General features: G+C 36.5%; 1 protein-coding gene across 1 annotated transcript in view; it reads left to right on the forward strand.

The window, feature by feature from the left end:
* Nbeal1 (neurobeachin like 1) overlaps nucleotides 1-16,897 on the forward strand; it is a 156,265-nt gene that overhangs the window by 93,562 nt on the left and 45,806 nt on the right. The window contains exons 34-40 of the mRNA XM_090354628.1: nucleotides 2,149-2,306; nucleotides 3,250-3,374; nucleotides 5,633-5,759; nucleotides 9,776-9,921; nucleotides 12,058-12,191; nucleotides 15,152-15,253; nucleotides 16,737-16,832. Coding sequence (XP_090210754.1) covers nucleotides 2,149-2,306; nucleotides 3,250-3,374; nucleotides 5,633-5,759; nucleotides 9,776-9,921; nucleotides 12,058-12,191; nucleotides 15,152-15,253; nucleotides 16,737-16,832 — 888 coding nt within the window. The remainder of the gene's footprint in view (nucleotides 1-2,148; nucleotides 2,307-3,249; nucleotides 3,375-5,632; nucleotides 5,760-9,775; nucleotides 9,922-12,057; nucleotides 12,192-15,151; nucleotides 15,254-16,736; nucleotides 16,833-16,897) is intronic.

The following is a 16,897-nucleotide window of genomic DNA, read 5'->3' on the forward strand; positions in this document are numbered from 1 at the left end:
ACTAAGATGAAATTCAAAGGAAGAAAAAAATCTGGCTTTTTATATTAGTAAAACTGATGAACTTCTAGCTAATGGGACACAGCAAAATAAGAGAAGTAAAACATTATTTAGATCCCCAAAATAAAGAAACTGACTCCATAGACATCAATATGGTAATAAAAAATTAGTATAAACTATTCTATGCACATAAATTGGATATTTTTTTAAAAATCTTGGTGACTTGGAGTTTGAACAAATGAAATTTGGCCTTACCTGTAGTAGGCAGGTAGTCTGTAACTTGAACCACACGCCTAATCTTTTTAGCTTCAATTACTTTTCTGGGAGAATCATATGTTTTTGCCTGGGGCCAGCTTCAGCTTGCAATATACCTACCTTCACCTCCTGAATAGCTGGTATCACAGGCACATGCTTTCGATTAAGAAGATATTTTACTGCCATGTCTGATGGGTAGACAAATCTAAGAGACTCTTAGAGACATGGTTCAACTGGTAGATTATTAGCTGAGAGAACTAAAAGTTGAGTGAGAATGTAAGACCCTGAGTTTAGGCCCTAGTACTAGCATGAAAAAAAGTAGGAGTCTCACTAGCCTTTTACTTTGGCTGGTCTTGAGTCAATCCTTCAGATCTCAGCCTCTGAAGTAGGTGGGCTTCTAGGCATGAATTATACTCTTTGCCCAAATCTGACAGTTTGTCAGTTTCTTGACTTATAAATCAGTACATATATTAGAAAATACTATATCTGTTAAGAAGTTCAACTTACAAACCTGGGAGAAAAATCCCAGCCTACATGGTTTCATGGACAGATTTTATCAAACATTAGTGAAGAAGTTACGCTGATTCACAATTCCTTCAGAAAATAGAAAAGTAAAAATATTTTCATTTTATGAAAGCAATATTGCATGTCCTCATACCAACTGATGCTATATAAAATATAGTATAGGAAAATTGTAGACTAGCAATCCCTCAGGATGGCCCCTCTGGCAAGCTAGAGATACTTAGAGATACCACATCCAGAAAGGGTGGGACGGGTAAAGAAAAGGAGGGAGGGGTGGTGCGGTGGCTCACCCCTGTAATCCTAGCTACTCAGGGGGCTGAGATCTGAGAATCAAGGTTCAAAGCCTGCTGGAACACCAAAGGACCTGAGACTCTTATCTCCAATTAACCTCTAGAAAAGAGGGAATTGGGGCTTGATTCAAGGGTAGGGTGGTAGCTTTGAGCTGAAGAGCTCAAGGACAGCACCCACGCCAAGTTCAAGCCCCATGACTCTTACACACACACACACAACAACAACAACAACAAAAGCAAAAGGAGGGAGGGAAGACCATATTACAGTACTTGAAGAAAAAGATCTTCACAGAAGATCTTCACAGAAGAAATAACATAGTACATTAAGAATTACAATCACACATTATATAGCTCTTGTATCCTGTATTCACTATTTCTCATCTCTTTTGTCCCTTGATTATTCTCATATTGTTATGGTATCTTACCTTGTAATCTGGTACATTGTATATATGTTTATTTGTTTAATTGAAATAGGAAAGGGAAGGGGGGGAAAACAAGATGAGGGTACGGGGTGGGGAGAGGGAGATGGGGACAAAAACATGAGAAAGGGTTATCAACATGTGTGAAGTAATGCACCTTCTATCTGGCGAATATAACTGTAACTCCTCTATTAATTACAATAAAATATATGAAAAAAAACCCGAATTTAACACCCAAGCTTAACCTCTACAAACCCCACAATTAGATTCATGCCATGTACAGAGGGAGCTTTTCAAAGAATGTTGTATATGATGGGCTATACAAATACCATAGGAGTCTCAGGCGTAAAGGTATTGAATATAGACCTAAGCCTCTTTCAGCTAGATAAAGTGTACAGCTTTCGAAAGATATATTGTAGGGGAAAAGTAAAAAATGAACTCAAAGTCCTATAATATAGTAGAACAATCAGCAGAGTTATTGACATAAACATAATTAGTTCTATTAGACAGAATTATTTCTGCCCTAAACCCAAAAGAACTTCTGTTGATGTTACTAGTTTTGGCTGTGTTTGAGTGTACAGTACATCTCCTGCCAACTACATCAGTTGGAAGAATTTTAGATACTGTTTTACTTATGATTTAGTACTCTATTGCTTTTCTTTTAGGAGTTTTTTGTGGAGCCATTTAATCGAAAAGCACGCCACGAGAACTTAAGGTATAATAATATGCTTAAACAACTTAACAGTCAACAGTTAGCCACTCTTAGATGCTGGAAGGCAGTACGGCTCTATATTACAGGCGAAAGAGGTCCTTGGGCTGAGAGGTAGGATCATATCATTTAATAATTACTTTTTCTTTAGAACTCTGTGTGTGTGTGTGTGTGTTTGTGCGTGTGCATGTGTGAGTGTGAGTGTGTGTGTGTGTGTGTGTGTGTGTGTGTTATTCCGGTTAGAATTCAGGACCTTGTTTGTGCCTGCTAGGTAGATGCTTTACCACTTGATCATTATTTTTCTGAATGTGGTCTTATTTTATGCCCTGGCCAGCCTGAACTTCAGTCCTATTTGTGATATCCCCATAACTGGGAGACATATGTTCTACTGAATCCACCATTGGTTGAATGGGGGTCTTTCAACTTTTTGTTTAGTCTAGCCTCAAACTACCATCCTCCTGATCTCAGCTTCCTGGGTAGTTAAGACTACAGGTGTGAGCCACATAGCACTGGCTGTGCCTAGAACTTTTAAGCCAATTCTTTCATTCCTTTTTTATTTATTTATTTTTTTGTGGGGGAGAGTGGGGTGGATACTGGAGTATGAATCCAGGACCTGTGCATCCTGGGCAAATGCTCTATTACTTGAGCCATGTCCCAGACCTTTATTTCAATTTTTAAGGAGTACTTTTAACATTATTAATATTATTGTGTCTTTGTGGTAGAAGTATTTGAGAGTAAGCGCCCATGGTAATTAAAAACATCACTGAACAGTGAAGAGTGATGGTATCAAGCCTCAAATGTGAAAGTCCTTGTTTAAATCTTGCTCAGCTTTCTATAGACCTTGGGCAAATAATTTAATGTGACATAGGATTGTCATGGGTAGACTGTAGGTAGCTACACAAATTAATTTTAATTCTCTCATAGTGGTTTGGTCAAATAGGATAATAGATGTAAACAAATGTAATATACTTGCTGTAGTATTTCAACCATCTAATGTTTGTAACTCTAAGCTAAGTAATTTTACTTGTTTGATTATAAATATTCTAAATATTTTTAGGAAACACACTCCAATTCACTGGAAAGTAGCTAATGTAGAAAATTATTCCCGTATGAGACTCAAACTGGTGCCAAATTATAATTTCAAAACACATGAAGAAGCTAGTGCTTTAAGAGATAATTTTGGTGAGTTCCAAAGCTGTGTTGTATTACTATGCTAGGAATTAAGGTATTACAATTTTTTTAAATGTTTACTTATGAAGGAAGAGTAACATTATAAAACTGGTTTTTAAATGACATGGTTGTATGTATTCAATGCTGTTATAGTTTGCCTAAATCTAAGATGACTTCATATTTCCGTTGGTTGTAAGATTGCAAAGAAAAAAATATTTTAGTGACAAAGTTTACTGTGGTTTAAATCAACAGCTGTCTCTTGTAGTAAAACAATGTCCTCCTTTAGACTGCTGTTAATATAACTAGAATTCTTAGCAATCTTTTAGCCTTTTATAATTTGTTTTTAAATAACTGTAGCTTTAATATTATAGATGAGCCAGTGCCTTCTTCTAGAAAAATGTATTTTAATAGCAGTATTTCAAAAATAGATGTTAAGGTGTTTTTGTAGTTCTGTAGAAAATCTTTCCTTTCTAACCATCTCACTTGCCATCACTCCCTGTGAAATATCCAAGAGATGATGTTTATGATGTCATTGGCATATATATGTGTGTGTATATAAGTGTATATATACTATACATGTATATAGAGTGTGTGTGTGTGTGTGTGTGTGTGTGTGTGTGTATGTGTATAATGGTGTTTTACCACAACCATTTCTGCATTCTGTGCTCCATGACTATATTTTTGGTGAAATGAGTGCCAACTTTTCATCTTCCATTTTAAATTTTACATGTTAGCCAATATATTTGATAACATAAAATTAATTGAAAAAGCCATATGCCAGCCATTTAGGGTCTTATATTCTAGAGTAAGCCAAATATAGTAAGTGATGATCTTTTTTTTGTCAGTCGTGCTCCTGGGCACTGTCCCTGAGCTCTTCAGCTCAAGGCTACCACCCTACCCCTAGAGCCACAGCCCCACTTCCCGTTTTCTAGTGATAAGTGTCTCATGGGCTTTAGTGCCCATGCTGTTTTTGAACTGTGATTCTCAGATCTCAGCCTTCTGAGTAGCTAGGATAACAGGTGTGAGCCACCACACCTGGCAATGGTATTCTTTAATACAAAATTGTATCCCTGTCCATAGTACAACACTGTGTTTTTAAATATTGCATATTCACAGTATTTCCTTTCCTCCAAAATGTTTAGCTTATGAAATACAAGTTGAATATATGTATCTATGAATACTTTTGCTCTTAATCCATGATTATCTGCCAGTTAAAAACAATTTGTCATGTTCTTCCTTAGGATTTCTTTAGTACAAATGCACAATAAAAAGGGCTGGGAGTGGGGCCGAGAGTTTGGCCTAGTGGTAGAGGGTTTGCCTAGCATGCACGAATACCCGGGTTCTATTCCTCCGCATCACATATATAGAAAAAAGCTGGAAGTGGTGCTGAGGCTCAAGTGGTAGAGCTCTATCCTTGAGAAAGTCTAAAGACAGTGCTCAGGCCCTGAGCCCAAGCCCAAGACTGGCAAAAAAAAAAGGGGGGGGTTGAGCTGGGAGTGTTGCCTAGTGGTAGAGTGCTTGTCTGGCATGCATGAAGACCTAAGTTCAATTCTTCAGTACTACATACACAGAAAAAGCCAAAAGTAGTGCTATAATTCAAGTGGTAGTGTGCTAGCCTTGAGAAAGCTCAAGGAAAGTGCTCAGGTCCTGAGTTCAAGCTCTAGGACTAGCCAAAAAAAAAAAAAAGTTCTATTACATTAATACATTGAACATTGAAAGTGATTGAGTTAATTGTTGATATTTTAGAATTAATGTGATTGTATATGATTAATGGTTTCTTGTTATTCAGCTAGTTCTCTAGTTTAGACTTTTTAATAAAAGCAGAAGAGACTATCATTAAAAACAGTTGTCTACCATAGTTTAGAAACATTCCTTTGGCCACATGTACTTAATTTTTAAAATTACTATCAAACTAAGCATGGTGGTTCAGTCCTCTGATTTTACCTACTCAGGAGGCTGAAATCTGGGGGTTACAGTTCAAAGCCATCCAAAAGAGGAAACTCTAAAACTCTAATCTCTAACCACCAAAAATCTGGAGGTGGACCTGTAACTGAAGTGGTAGAGCACTAGCTTTTAGCAAAAAAACCCCTCAGAGACAGTGTCCAGGTCCTTTTACCTGCACACACAAAAAAATCACTATGCAGCAACATCTAATTCAAAGTACTCTCTTTACTTGTAATGTGCTCATTATGTAATTAACAGCCAGAAATTGTAGAGGGCTATAATATTATATTTTATTTGTGTTTAATAGATATTTTGTGTTTGAACAGGTGTCCAACAGCCACAGCCTTCCAGTGATTCATTGCTTTTGGAAGTAGTAAAACAAGTTAAAGTTAGTGATTTGGAGGAGGATAAATTAGAACTTCTTGAAGAGGATTTAATGGCCAAAGTACACATGTATGTATAAGTATTGGAAAGAATTAAAATTGTTTATCCTAAGAAGTAGGATTTTGGATAAGCTTGAAATTCTGACTGGACATCACCAATGTTCAGGATTTAATTCTGTATCAGCTATTATGAGTCTTCAGTGTTTACTGAGATTATCAAGGAAGGTTTTGAAACTGATATCACTAGAGTTTGCACTTGAAATTAGAAAATAGTTTTTTTTTCAACAGCAACAACAACAACCAAAAAAAAAAAATGGTCATGGTTCATACTTGTAATCCTAGCTCTTTAGGAGGCTGATATCTGAGGATTGGATTTTGAAGCCAGCAAGGTCAAGAACTGCCTGAAACTCAAATCAGTTAAGCCAGAATTGGAGCTGTGGAGCTGTGGTTCAGGTCAAAGAGTACTAGCCTAGACCAAAACCAAACAAATAAACACACACACACACACACACACACACACACACACACACACACGCACACAAAACAAATGGAAAAAAGCTCAGAGGCAGCACTTAAGTCCTGAATTTATTCCCCAAGACTGGCACAAAAGAGCAAATAGAAAGACAACATACCAAATTTGTGAGAGCCAGCTAAGGCTTATTTAGGTAGTATAGGGCCTGAGTGTGTAGCTCACAGGTATAATACTCACCAATCATGCACAAGATTCTATATTTGACCTCCATCATGTAAAAAGAAAAAGTCAGAAAAATAAAGATTAAAGCTCTGAAAGAGAAATGAGGCAGATAAAAGGATTAAGGAAAGGAAAGCTGGCCATTAAAAAAAAAATAAACAAAAAGTGAGAAACATAAATCTCTGGCCAGGCTAGGAACCACAAAAAGACAGCAATAATCAGTTTCGAGAATGAAGGAAGAAATATCACCACCAATATTAAAGTGATAAAAAGGGAAAGTGGTCTATTTCAGTGCTTTTATGACAGTAAATTTTACCATGTAAATGAACAAATTCTTTGAGATATAAATTACCCCAGGAAGATGTGGATGATATATATAGTTTTAGATATATTTTTCAAATTTGAATTAATAGTTTTAAATGTTCACTTATGCAAATTATAAAATATATTTCCTCATCTCTTTTTTTGTTAGTGTTTTCATGCATATTACACCTATATTTGTCATGTAATTACCAAACATATATTGACTTTCAGCCAGAAGATTTTTCTGTTTTTGGTGAGGAGGTCGCTAGGATTTGAATTGAAGTCTTTGTACTTTCTAGGCAGGCATTCTTCCATTTGAGTCATAGCCCCCAACCCTTTACAGTATTAGTTATGTTTCTTGTAGGTTCTCACATTCATGCCAAGGCTAACCTGGACAGCTAGCTACCTCCCAAATAGCTTGGGTAACAGGCCCACACCACCATGCTCAACTTCTAGGTGAGATGGGGTCTTCTAACTTTTTTTTTTCTTGTCATGGGTCTTGAACTCTGGTTCTGGTTGCTGTCTCTGAGTTCTTCAGCTCAAAGCTACCACCCTACCCCTGGAGCCACACCGCCACTTCCTGTTTTCTGGTGGTTAATTATAGATAAGAGTCTTACAGACTTGAGGCTGGCTTTGAATCATGATCTTCAGATCTCAGCCTCCTGAGTAGCTTTGGTTAAAGGCATGGGCCATTGGTGCTTGACTAGAACTTTTTCTGTTTTAGCCTACTCACAGCTCAGTTTAGTACCACAGATACTGAAATTTTACTATTTAGAGAAACATTCTTATCAGTGATTCTTTTTTTCCCTAAGTCATAGCTTTAAATGAAGGGCTGTAATATTATCAACTAAGTTGTTGAAACTTACAGAATGTCCTCATGTAAATCCATGGAAATGGATTAGACTTAATCATTGCTATTCTGGACATGAGACATTTATAACAAGTCCTAAAGAGAAGCTAGTTTGGGGCCAGGAGTGTGGCCTAGATTAGAGTGCTTAGCACAAGCCCTGGATTCAATTCCTTGGTACCACATACACAGAGAAAGGCTGAAAGTGGTGCTGAGACTCAAGTGATAGAGTTTCTTAAGAAAACTCAAGGACAGTGTCCAGGCCCTGAGTTCAAGCCCCAAGACTAGCAAAAAAAAAAAAAGGAGGGGGGAGAGAAGCTAGCTTGAAAAAATTATATAACTAATATTTTGTGAATGGTAGGAGTACCCACTTCTATATTGAGCAGAAAAAGTCACCTGTGATAACTCAGTATTCCTTTTTTAAGAAATAGAGTTGTTTTAGTTCTGCTAATACAGGATGACTGTAACTAAGGTATGGCATTGGTAATTGTTTGTATTATCTCCATTGTCAAGATGCCATGGTGATGATGCAATGGTTTCAGTTACTCTTGTAAAATTTCAATTTAGAGTTTGAAAGTCATAATTAGTTACTGGGTACTGTGGTTCATTCTTGTACTCTCAGATAGTTGGGAGGTTGAAACAGAAGGATCATAACTTTGAGACTAGCCTGTTATCTCAAATTTAATTGGTGCTACTAACAATTATTTACAAAACTCTATTACTGGCCCAGAGTTTGGCCTAGTGGTAGAGTGATTGCCTAGTATGTACTAAGACCCAGGTTCGATTCCTCGGTACCACAAATCCATAGAAAAGGCCGGAAATGGTGCTGTGGCTCAAGTGGTAGAGCTCTAGCCTTGAGAAAGCCCAAGGATAGCACTCAGGCCCTGAGTTCAAGCCCCAGGACAGGCAAAAACAAAAATAAAAAACACTACTACTAAATGTAGTCTTTAAAATAAAAAAGCAACAAAACCCTTTAAGTAGTTAAAACACAGTGATTTCAGTTCAACATGTCACTTCTCCATTTTTCCCAACCCCACCTATCCCTCATTTCCTGATTCCATTTTCACATATGTACATTAAATATTATAGCTGTATTTGCCTACCTTTCTCTCTCCATTTGCCTGTCCCCTCCTCTAAAACCCTAACTTACAATATAAGAGAAATCATGTACCTTTTAACTCTGACTTCGTTTAACTTTTTTCAGGCCCATCTGTTTACCTGCTAATGACATAATATTATTTTCCTGATGGATACATAAAATTTCATTATGTATTTGTGTGTGTGTGTATGTGACATTTTCTTGATCCAGTCTTCCATTGTAGGGCACTGAGATGGATTTTTTTTTCTATAACTTGGCTATAATATATAGTCCACCAATAAACATAAGTATGCAAGAATCTTTACTGTATCCTGATTTGTACCCATAATGCAGTCTTTTTTGGGGTGAGGGGGGATCATGGGGTTTGAACTTTGAGCCTGGGATCCTCAGCTCAAGGCTATTGCCTTATCCCTGGGCCTTGGCATTATCCCCGAGCTCTTCAGCTCAAGACTACTTGCCCTACCCCTTGAGCCACAGCCCCCTTTTCTAGTGATTAATTGGAGATGAGAATCTCACGTTCTTTAGTGCGTGGGCTGGCTTTGAACTGCCATCCTTAGATCTCAGCTTCCTGAGTAGCTAGAATCCTAGCATGAGCTACTCCAGCCGGCTTATAATGCAATCTTTAATTCACAGACTTATATTTTCCCCAGGTAAATTTATGGTTCTCAGACTATGAGTAAAGTGATATGACTATATTGTTACATTGTATTAAACTTGTCCTCTGCCAGTTGTAGTAGGCTTACTATGTTTAGTTTTAAAAATTAAAATGCAAAGCATGTTTTTTTGTTATAAAGCTGATTCAAGAGATTTAAAAATATTTAGATGGCTGGGCAGGAAAGTTCATGAGAACCATATCTCTAATTACCCACCAAAAACCCCTAAGTAGAGTTGCATTTAGGTGGTAGTACACTAGCTTCTAGCAAAAATACTCAGGGACAGTGTCCAGGCCCTCAGCCACACGACCAGCACACACAAAATAAAATTTGGATGTAATTTAATATTCAGTAGAATGTTTCTTGTAGATAATCGAGTATTCTTTCTTGAAACTTTAATTTTATAAGCTTGAGGTTTGAATTTGAATATCATATTCTTTTCCACTTAAGCAGGATAAATTAATGAGTGCATTAATTTTTTTTTGTTTCACAGTGATGACAAAGAACAGGATCAAAAAGAAAAATTGGTATTGACAGAAGACTGTGAACTCATTACAATAATTGATATAATTCCTGGCAGATTGGAAGTCACTACTCAGCACATTTACTTCTATGATAGCAGCATTGAAAAAAAAGATGGTAAGGAGTTTTCTGCTCAGTGATTAAATACCCAATGTAATGAATGAGAAGAAAGTAGTAGGATGGGACTGTGGAAATACAGTCTATAATGTAGAATGACAAGTGGAAAGTCAGTAACAGGTTTCATTTGTTATCCAACATTGTATTAAAGGAGAATGCTTTTATTTTATATAACTATTGTATATGCATTTTGTGTGTGTTGATGTGTGTTATCACTAGTTGAACCCATTGCCTCACACATGCTAGGCATGTGCCATGAAGATACATCCATAATATTCTTTTTTTTTTTTTTTTGAGACAGTACCTTGAAAAGTTGTTTAGGTTGGCCTCAAGTTTGAAATGCTACTGCCTTAGTTTCCCATATAGCTGGTATTTCAAGCATACATTGCCATACCTGACTGCTTTTATTATTTTTTTATTATTTATATGCTTCTAAGGCTTAACTAGAAGGTGTCACAATAAAGCTATAAAATCTAAATCGATCTTAATTTTATCTGACTATATAGTAATTTAATCCTGTAGGTATGTAATTTTTTTAAGCATTAGAGTTTGAAATCAGGGTCTTTGCTTACTAGGCTAATGCTCTATCACTGGAGCCATGACCCTAGCCTTCTTTTCTTTTCTTTCTGTTTTTGTTTTCTTCTTTAGTTTAAGTTTATATTTCAGATAGTCACATGCTTTTTCCTTTGCCAGTCTTGGACTGCCATCCTTTATCTTTTCCTCTCTGAATTGCTAGGATTACAATAATGAGACATCATGTCTGGCTGTTTTGGTGGTTATTTTTAAGATAGTGTCTCCCTGGGGATATAGGCATGAATCACCACCCCTCTCTCACTTAATCCTTTAAGTTATAACAAAATGTGGATCAAATTCGAAATGCAAACATAGCAAGGGTAAACTGTTTTCTTTTTTTTTTCTTTCTTTCTGTTTACTTTTTGCCAGTCCTAGGGCTTGAACTCTGGGCTTAAGCACTATAGAGATAGTGCTCATGCATCTTTTGTTCAAGGCTAGTGCTCTACCACTTAAGCCAAAGTACCACTTCTGGCTTTTTCTGTGTATGTCATATTGAGGAATTGAATCCAGGGCTTCATGCATGCTAGGCAAGCACTTTACCACAAAGTCACATTCCCAGCCCAGAAAACTGTTTTTCTAAGATATAATAATTTAGAACTATTTGTTCTCATGAGAAGACCATAGTATAGCTATAGAATTTTAAATAGTTTTATAAGAAATAATTAGCTATCCATAAATTTAATAAATGATTTTTTTGTGTGCCAGTTCTGCTGCTTGAACTCAGGGCCTGAGTTCTGTCCCTGATCTTTTTTGCTCAAGGCTCATGTTCTGCTACTTGAGACATAGTTCCTCTTCTAGGTTTTTTTTTGTGTGTGTGTATTTTTTTTTTTTTTGGTAGTTAATTGGACATAAGAATCTCACATACTTTCCTGCTGGTAGTACTAGCTTCAAACCTTGATCTTCAGCTTTTTTAGTAGATAGGAGTACAGGTGTAAGCCCCCAGCTCCTGGCATAAATGATTTTTTTCCTTCTTGTCACTTATGGAACTTGGAACTCATGCCTGAGAGCTGTCCCTGAGTTTTTCTGCTGAAAGGTAGTGCTTTACCACTTCAAACCATAGTTCCACTCCTAGTTTTCTGGTGGTTAATTAGAGAAGCATCTCACAGACTTTCCTGGACTGGCTTTAACTCTCAATCCTCAGATCTCAATATCCTGAATATCTAGAAATGACAGGCATGAGCCAGTAGCACCTGGCATAATGGTGGTTTGTTTTGTTTTTGTTTTTGTTTTTTTGATCAGTCAAGGGGCTTGAACTGTGGGCCTGGGCGCTGTCACTGAGCTATTCAGCTCAAGGCTAGTTCTCTACCACTTGAGCCATAGTGCCACTTCCTGTTTTCTGGTGGTTAATTGGAGATAAGAGTCTTACAGACTTTTGTGTCGGGCTGACTGTAAATCATGATCCTCACATCTCAGCCTCCTGAGTAGCTAGGATTATAGGTGTGAGCCACTAGCACCCAGCCATAAATGATTTTTGTAGTATTCAATTTCTTTTCCTTAAATGATGTTTTCTATGTAGTGTCACTTTATTTGGTACTCCAATCACAAGATTTCTTCTGTTTTTAGGAATAGGCTTTGATTTCAAGTGGCCTCATTCTCAAGTTCGAGAGATTCACTTACGGCGTTACAATTTAAGGAGATCAGCTCTTGAGATTTTTCATGTTGACCAATCCAATTACTTTCTTAATTTCAAAAAAGAGGTATGGTACTTTTCTGGCTATCACAGTATTAGCTTGACATAATCTTCCAGTGGGTGAGTTTTAATGTGTTTATAGAAAGAATAGAAATTAATCAGTATGTATATTTTTTGTTGGGGTTTGAGCGCTGGGGTTTTTAGTTTGTATGTACAGTACTATGAAGTAGTAGAATATTGAGTATCAGTCAAAAGATGCCTAACAGTGATATAACATGAATATATAAAGCATATTTGAAGGCTCAATCTCATCACTAAGTAAGCTCAGATAGGATTGCAAGTTTCTAGCCTGCCTGTGCTATATAGCAAAACCATCCCAAAGTATTAAAATTTTTTTTTGTTTTTGCCAGTCCTAGGATTTGAACTCAGGGCCTGAGCACTGTCTTTAGGCTTTCTCAAGGCTGGAGTTCTACCACTTGAGCCACAGCATCACTTATGGCTTTTTCTATATATGTGGTACCAAAGAACCGAATAAGGGTCTTTGTGCTTGCTAGGCAGATACTCTACCATTTGCCCAAACTCCTGGCCTTAAAGTATTTTTTTGTAATTTAAAAAAGATTGCACTCAGGCCTGGGAGTATGTCCTAGTGATTGAATGCTTACCAAGCATGCACAAAACCCTAGGTTCAATTCCTTGGTACCACGTACACAGAAAAAGCCGGAAGTGGTGCTCAAGTGGTAGAGCTCTAGCCTTGAGAAAGCTCAAGGACAGTGTTCATGCCCTGAGTTCAAGTCCCTGGACTGGCAAAAAGAAAAAGAAAAAAAAAGTTGGACTCAAATTCCGTAGTAATGATACCTGAGGAGATAGCTCAGTAACAGACTGCTTATCTATACTTGTGTAAGATTTTGGGTTTGATCCCTCACACTATTAAAAATGTCCCTATCACAGTAAACTATAATGGGACAGATATTTCCTTCTTTTCTTTTTTTTCCTCCTTCCCTTTCTTCCTTTCTTCCTTTCTTTCTCTTTTTGCCTGTCCTGGGGCTTGAACTCGGTGTTTAAGCACTGTCCAATGGCATTTTCTGTGTATGTGGTACTGAGGAATCAAACCTAAGGCTTTGTGCATGCTAGGCAAGCACTCTACCACTAGGCTATGCTCCTAGCCCTGGTGTAACTATTTCTTATAGGTATATATGTTGTTCTAAAATAGTGTAAGTGGTTCATCACAGCCTCTAAAACAAGACTAAACTGGGTCCCAGTACTATCTCCGTCACTGACTTGTTAATTAGGATGGATGCTTGAATCATACCTTTCTTCCCTCTTACTTCCTTTGGGCCACAGTATGTTATAGTTTGACAGTTCTCATCTTATGAAAGCAAGTATTCTGCCTAATAAGATTATTGCATGTTTAATTCTGTCCTGGTATCTTCTTTTCATAGAACCAGGATTAGCATGGACAATAACTAGTTTTCTGTTCACAGGGAAGGAACTGTTATAAATTTACTTAGAGAGAATCTGATTCAGTTATAGCATTTTTCTATTTTTATAAAACCATTTATTTTTACTTTAAAAATTCTCCTTCATAAAATAAATACAAAGCATGCATATATGGAAAGTTGTACTGTGTAATTAAATCAGGTCTTCCCTTGCTAAAGATTTCTATATAACCCTTGTAGTTTTTGAAGCACATTTATGTATAATATCTTATCTTCCTAATAGCCTTGAGATTAAGTAATTTTTACCAGTATTCTTTTTTATGGTTAAGGAAAGATGAATTTTATTTATTACATTTTTATAGCTCAGAATAATTCACATGGTGTAGGTTAGAAATTATATTTATTACATGTAAAACTCAGTTGTTTTAATTTTTCAAGATTGTTAATAAATAGCAGAACTAAATTTGACTTGACGAACAAGATTTTGGATCCAAAGTATAATGTTCTTTCATTATGCTCTGTAACTTTGGCAAGAAGAGATAGTTTAACTTCAACTGCTTCAATTAATTTTCTGTTGTTTTGACAAAGTACTTGATACCAGATAATCTAAAAGAATAGAAGTTTATGCATCTTAATGAGCTAGGCCACCATCATGTGAGGGTCTTTTTGTAGCACCATAACATAGTAGAATAGTACATCACATGGAAATTAAGATAATCATTACAAATTAGAAAACTCACTTCTTCTTCTTTTAAGGCCATTAATGTCATCATGAAGTTCCTGTACTCATGACTTCACATAATCTACCTTGAAAATCCCTTACCAATGCCTGTGAAAATCTGCATTAGGATCATGTTTCCAACATAGACTTTTGAAGAACACATCTGATCTATAGCACAAATTATAGTAGATACTTAAACCTATAACCCACTATTAATATGAAATATCCAGAACAGGCATATTCAGAGACAGAAAGTAGATTGTTGGTTTTTCAGGTGTTGAGAAGGATGGAGAATTAGGGAATGACTTCTAGAGAGTACTGGATTTAGGGGAAGGGTATGATGAGAAATTTCTTAAGTTAAATAATGTTCAAAAAGTAATGCATCCACTATCTGATGAATGTAACTATAACCCCTCTGTACATCACCCCAACAATAAAATAAAATTTAAAAAATAAAATAGAAATGATCAAAAAATGGTGACAGTTGCACAACTCTGAATATACTATGAAACCACTTTATCTATCTATCTATCTATCTATCTATCTATCTATCTATCTATCTATCTATATTTTTTTTTTGCCAGTCGTGGGGCTTGAGCTCAGTGTCTGAGCACTGTCCTTGAGCTTTCTCAAGGCTAGAACTCTATCACTTGAGCCACAACATCATTTCCAGCTTGTTTTTCTGTGTATGTGGTAGTAAGGAATTGAGCCCAGATCTTCATACATGCTAGGCAAGCGCTCTACCACTAGGCCATGCTACTGGCCCGTTTGAAGTCTTTAAAAAGGTGAATAATAACTTAAGCTATTAAACCATAATCTAAGCTTGTCTTCATTAGTTTTTAAACTGCATGGTGGTATTTTTTTTAATAGGTTAGAAACAAAGTATATAGCAGACTGTTGTCCCTTCATTCTCCAAATAGTTATGGGACAAGATCACCACAGGAGTTATTCAAAGCATCAGGACTGACACAGGTAAGAAAAACTTAAAGTAGCTGTTTTGGTGTTGACTTTCTGTGTTAGATTTATGCTGTGTTCCTTTTGATTATTACCCTTTGATCATTACAACTCCTTTTCTTCCATTTATAATGACTAAATTACCTTTAAATCTTAGATTTGTTACTTTTCCATGCTGTTCCTTCCCCCTACCTTCCATATTATTCAGTTCATGAGTATACTTCAATAATGTTCTCTGTTTTTCTTAATAAAAATCAAGCATGAAGAGAAAAACATAAAGATCACCATGCTTGCCTAGCATGCATGAAGTCCTGGGTTCGATTCCTCGGTATCACATACACAGAAAAAGTTGGAAGTGGCACTGTGGCCCAAGTGGCAGAGTGCTAGCCTTGAGCAAAATGTGTCCAAGGATAGCACCCAAGCCCTAAGTTCAAGCCGCAGGATTACCCCCCTACTCCACCCCCCCCAAAAAAATGGGGCTGAAAATGTGACTTAAGTGATAGATCACTAGCTTAGCAAGTATAAGTTCCTGAAACGAAGCCCCAGTGCCACCAAAAAATGTTTTCTTGGAATACTTAATGTAACGTTTCATTATTAATAAAGTTAAAACAGATTAAGGATAGTTTTAGTATATTAAAGCATTATTTTTACTATGTTCATTTGTGATATATCCAGTTTTCAAAATGGAATGTTTTAATACTTAAAATTGTAAGGTATTCTGATAAACTATAATTTAATTGAAGACAATACTTAATTTGATTTATCTATTTCTGTTGCACTGGGGAATGAACCCAGGGTCTAATGCATGTTAAGAGATGTAATTTGCTCCAATTGTACTTACACTTTAGCCCTCCCCACATTTATTTTATTTTATTATTGGTACAAGGGCTTGCTAAAGTGGCCAAGCTAATCTTGAAATTTCAGTCTTCCTGCCTCTGTAGGAGCTGGGATTACAGGTTTGTGTGCCACCATAACTTCACTTCTGTCTTTCTTTTTTTTCTTTCTTTCTTTTTTTTTTTTTTTTGTGCTGGTCCTGGAGCTTTTGTGCTCAACACTAGAACTCTACCACTTTGAGCCATAGTGCTATTTCCAGCTTTTTGGAAGTTAGTTGGAGGTAAGACTCTCACAGGCTTTCCTTCATGGGCTGGCTTTAAACTGTGATCCTCAGATCTCAGCCTCCTGCATAGCTAGGATTATGGGTGTGAGAGACCAACACCTGGCTCACAACTTAATTTTTATCAAGGGTCTTAGGTTTCAGACCGTAGCATAAAATATGTGTTCAGTTTTCTGTTTTCAAAATTGTAGAGGTGAATTAGGGTAAATTGAGGAAAAGTAGATGTATCTCACCATTAAACCTTTTCTTCATAGCACCATTCCTTTTATTATTAGGATGCTAGGAGACAATGATTACAATAGATAATGTTGTTGGTCCTGTTAGTAATAGCTACCTAAGAGGTACAGGTTATGTAATTGTGATATTGTTCTTTTTTGTGCTGTCTAGAAATGGGTGAACAGAGAGATATCAAATTTTGACTATCTCATTCAAATAAATACAATGGCAGGAAGAACCTATAATGACCTTGCACAATATCCTGTGGTAAGTTTTGTATAAATATCAAAATTGAAATTGCCTTGAAGTTTCATAATGCATAAAATTCAATG

The sequence above is a fragment of the Megascapheus bottae genome, chromosome 21, assembly GCF_031878675.1.
Source record: "Megascapheus bottae isolate mThoBot1 chromosome 21, mThoBot2.hap1, whole genome shotgun sequence".
In the NCBI taxonomy this organism is placed as follows: domain Eukaryota; kingdom Metazoa; phylum Chordata; class Mammalia; order Rodentia; family Geomyidae; genus Megascapheus; species Megascapheus bottae.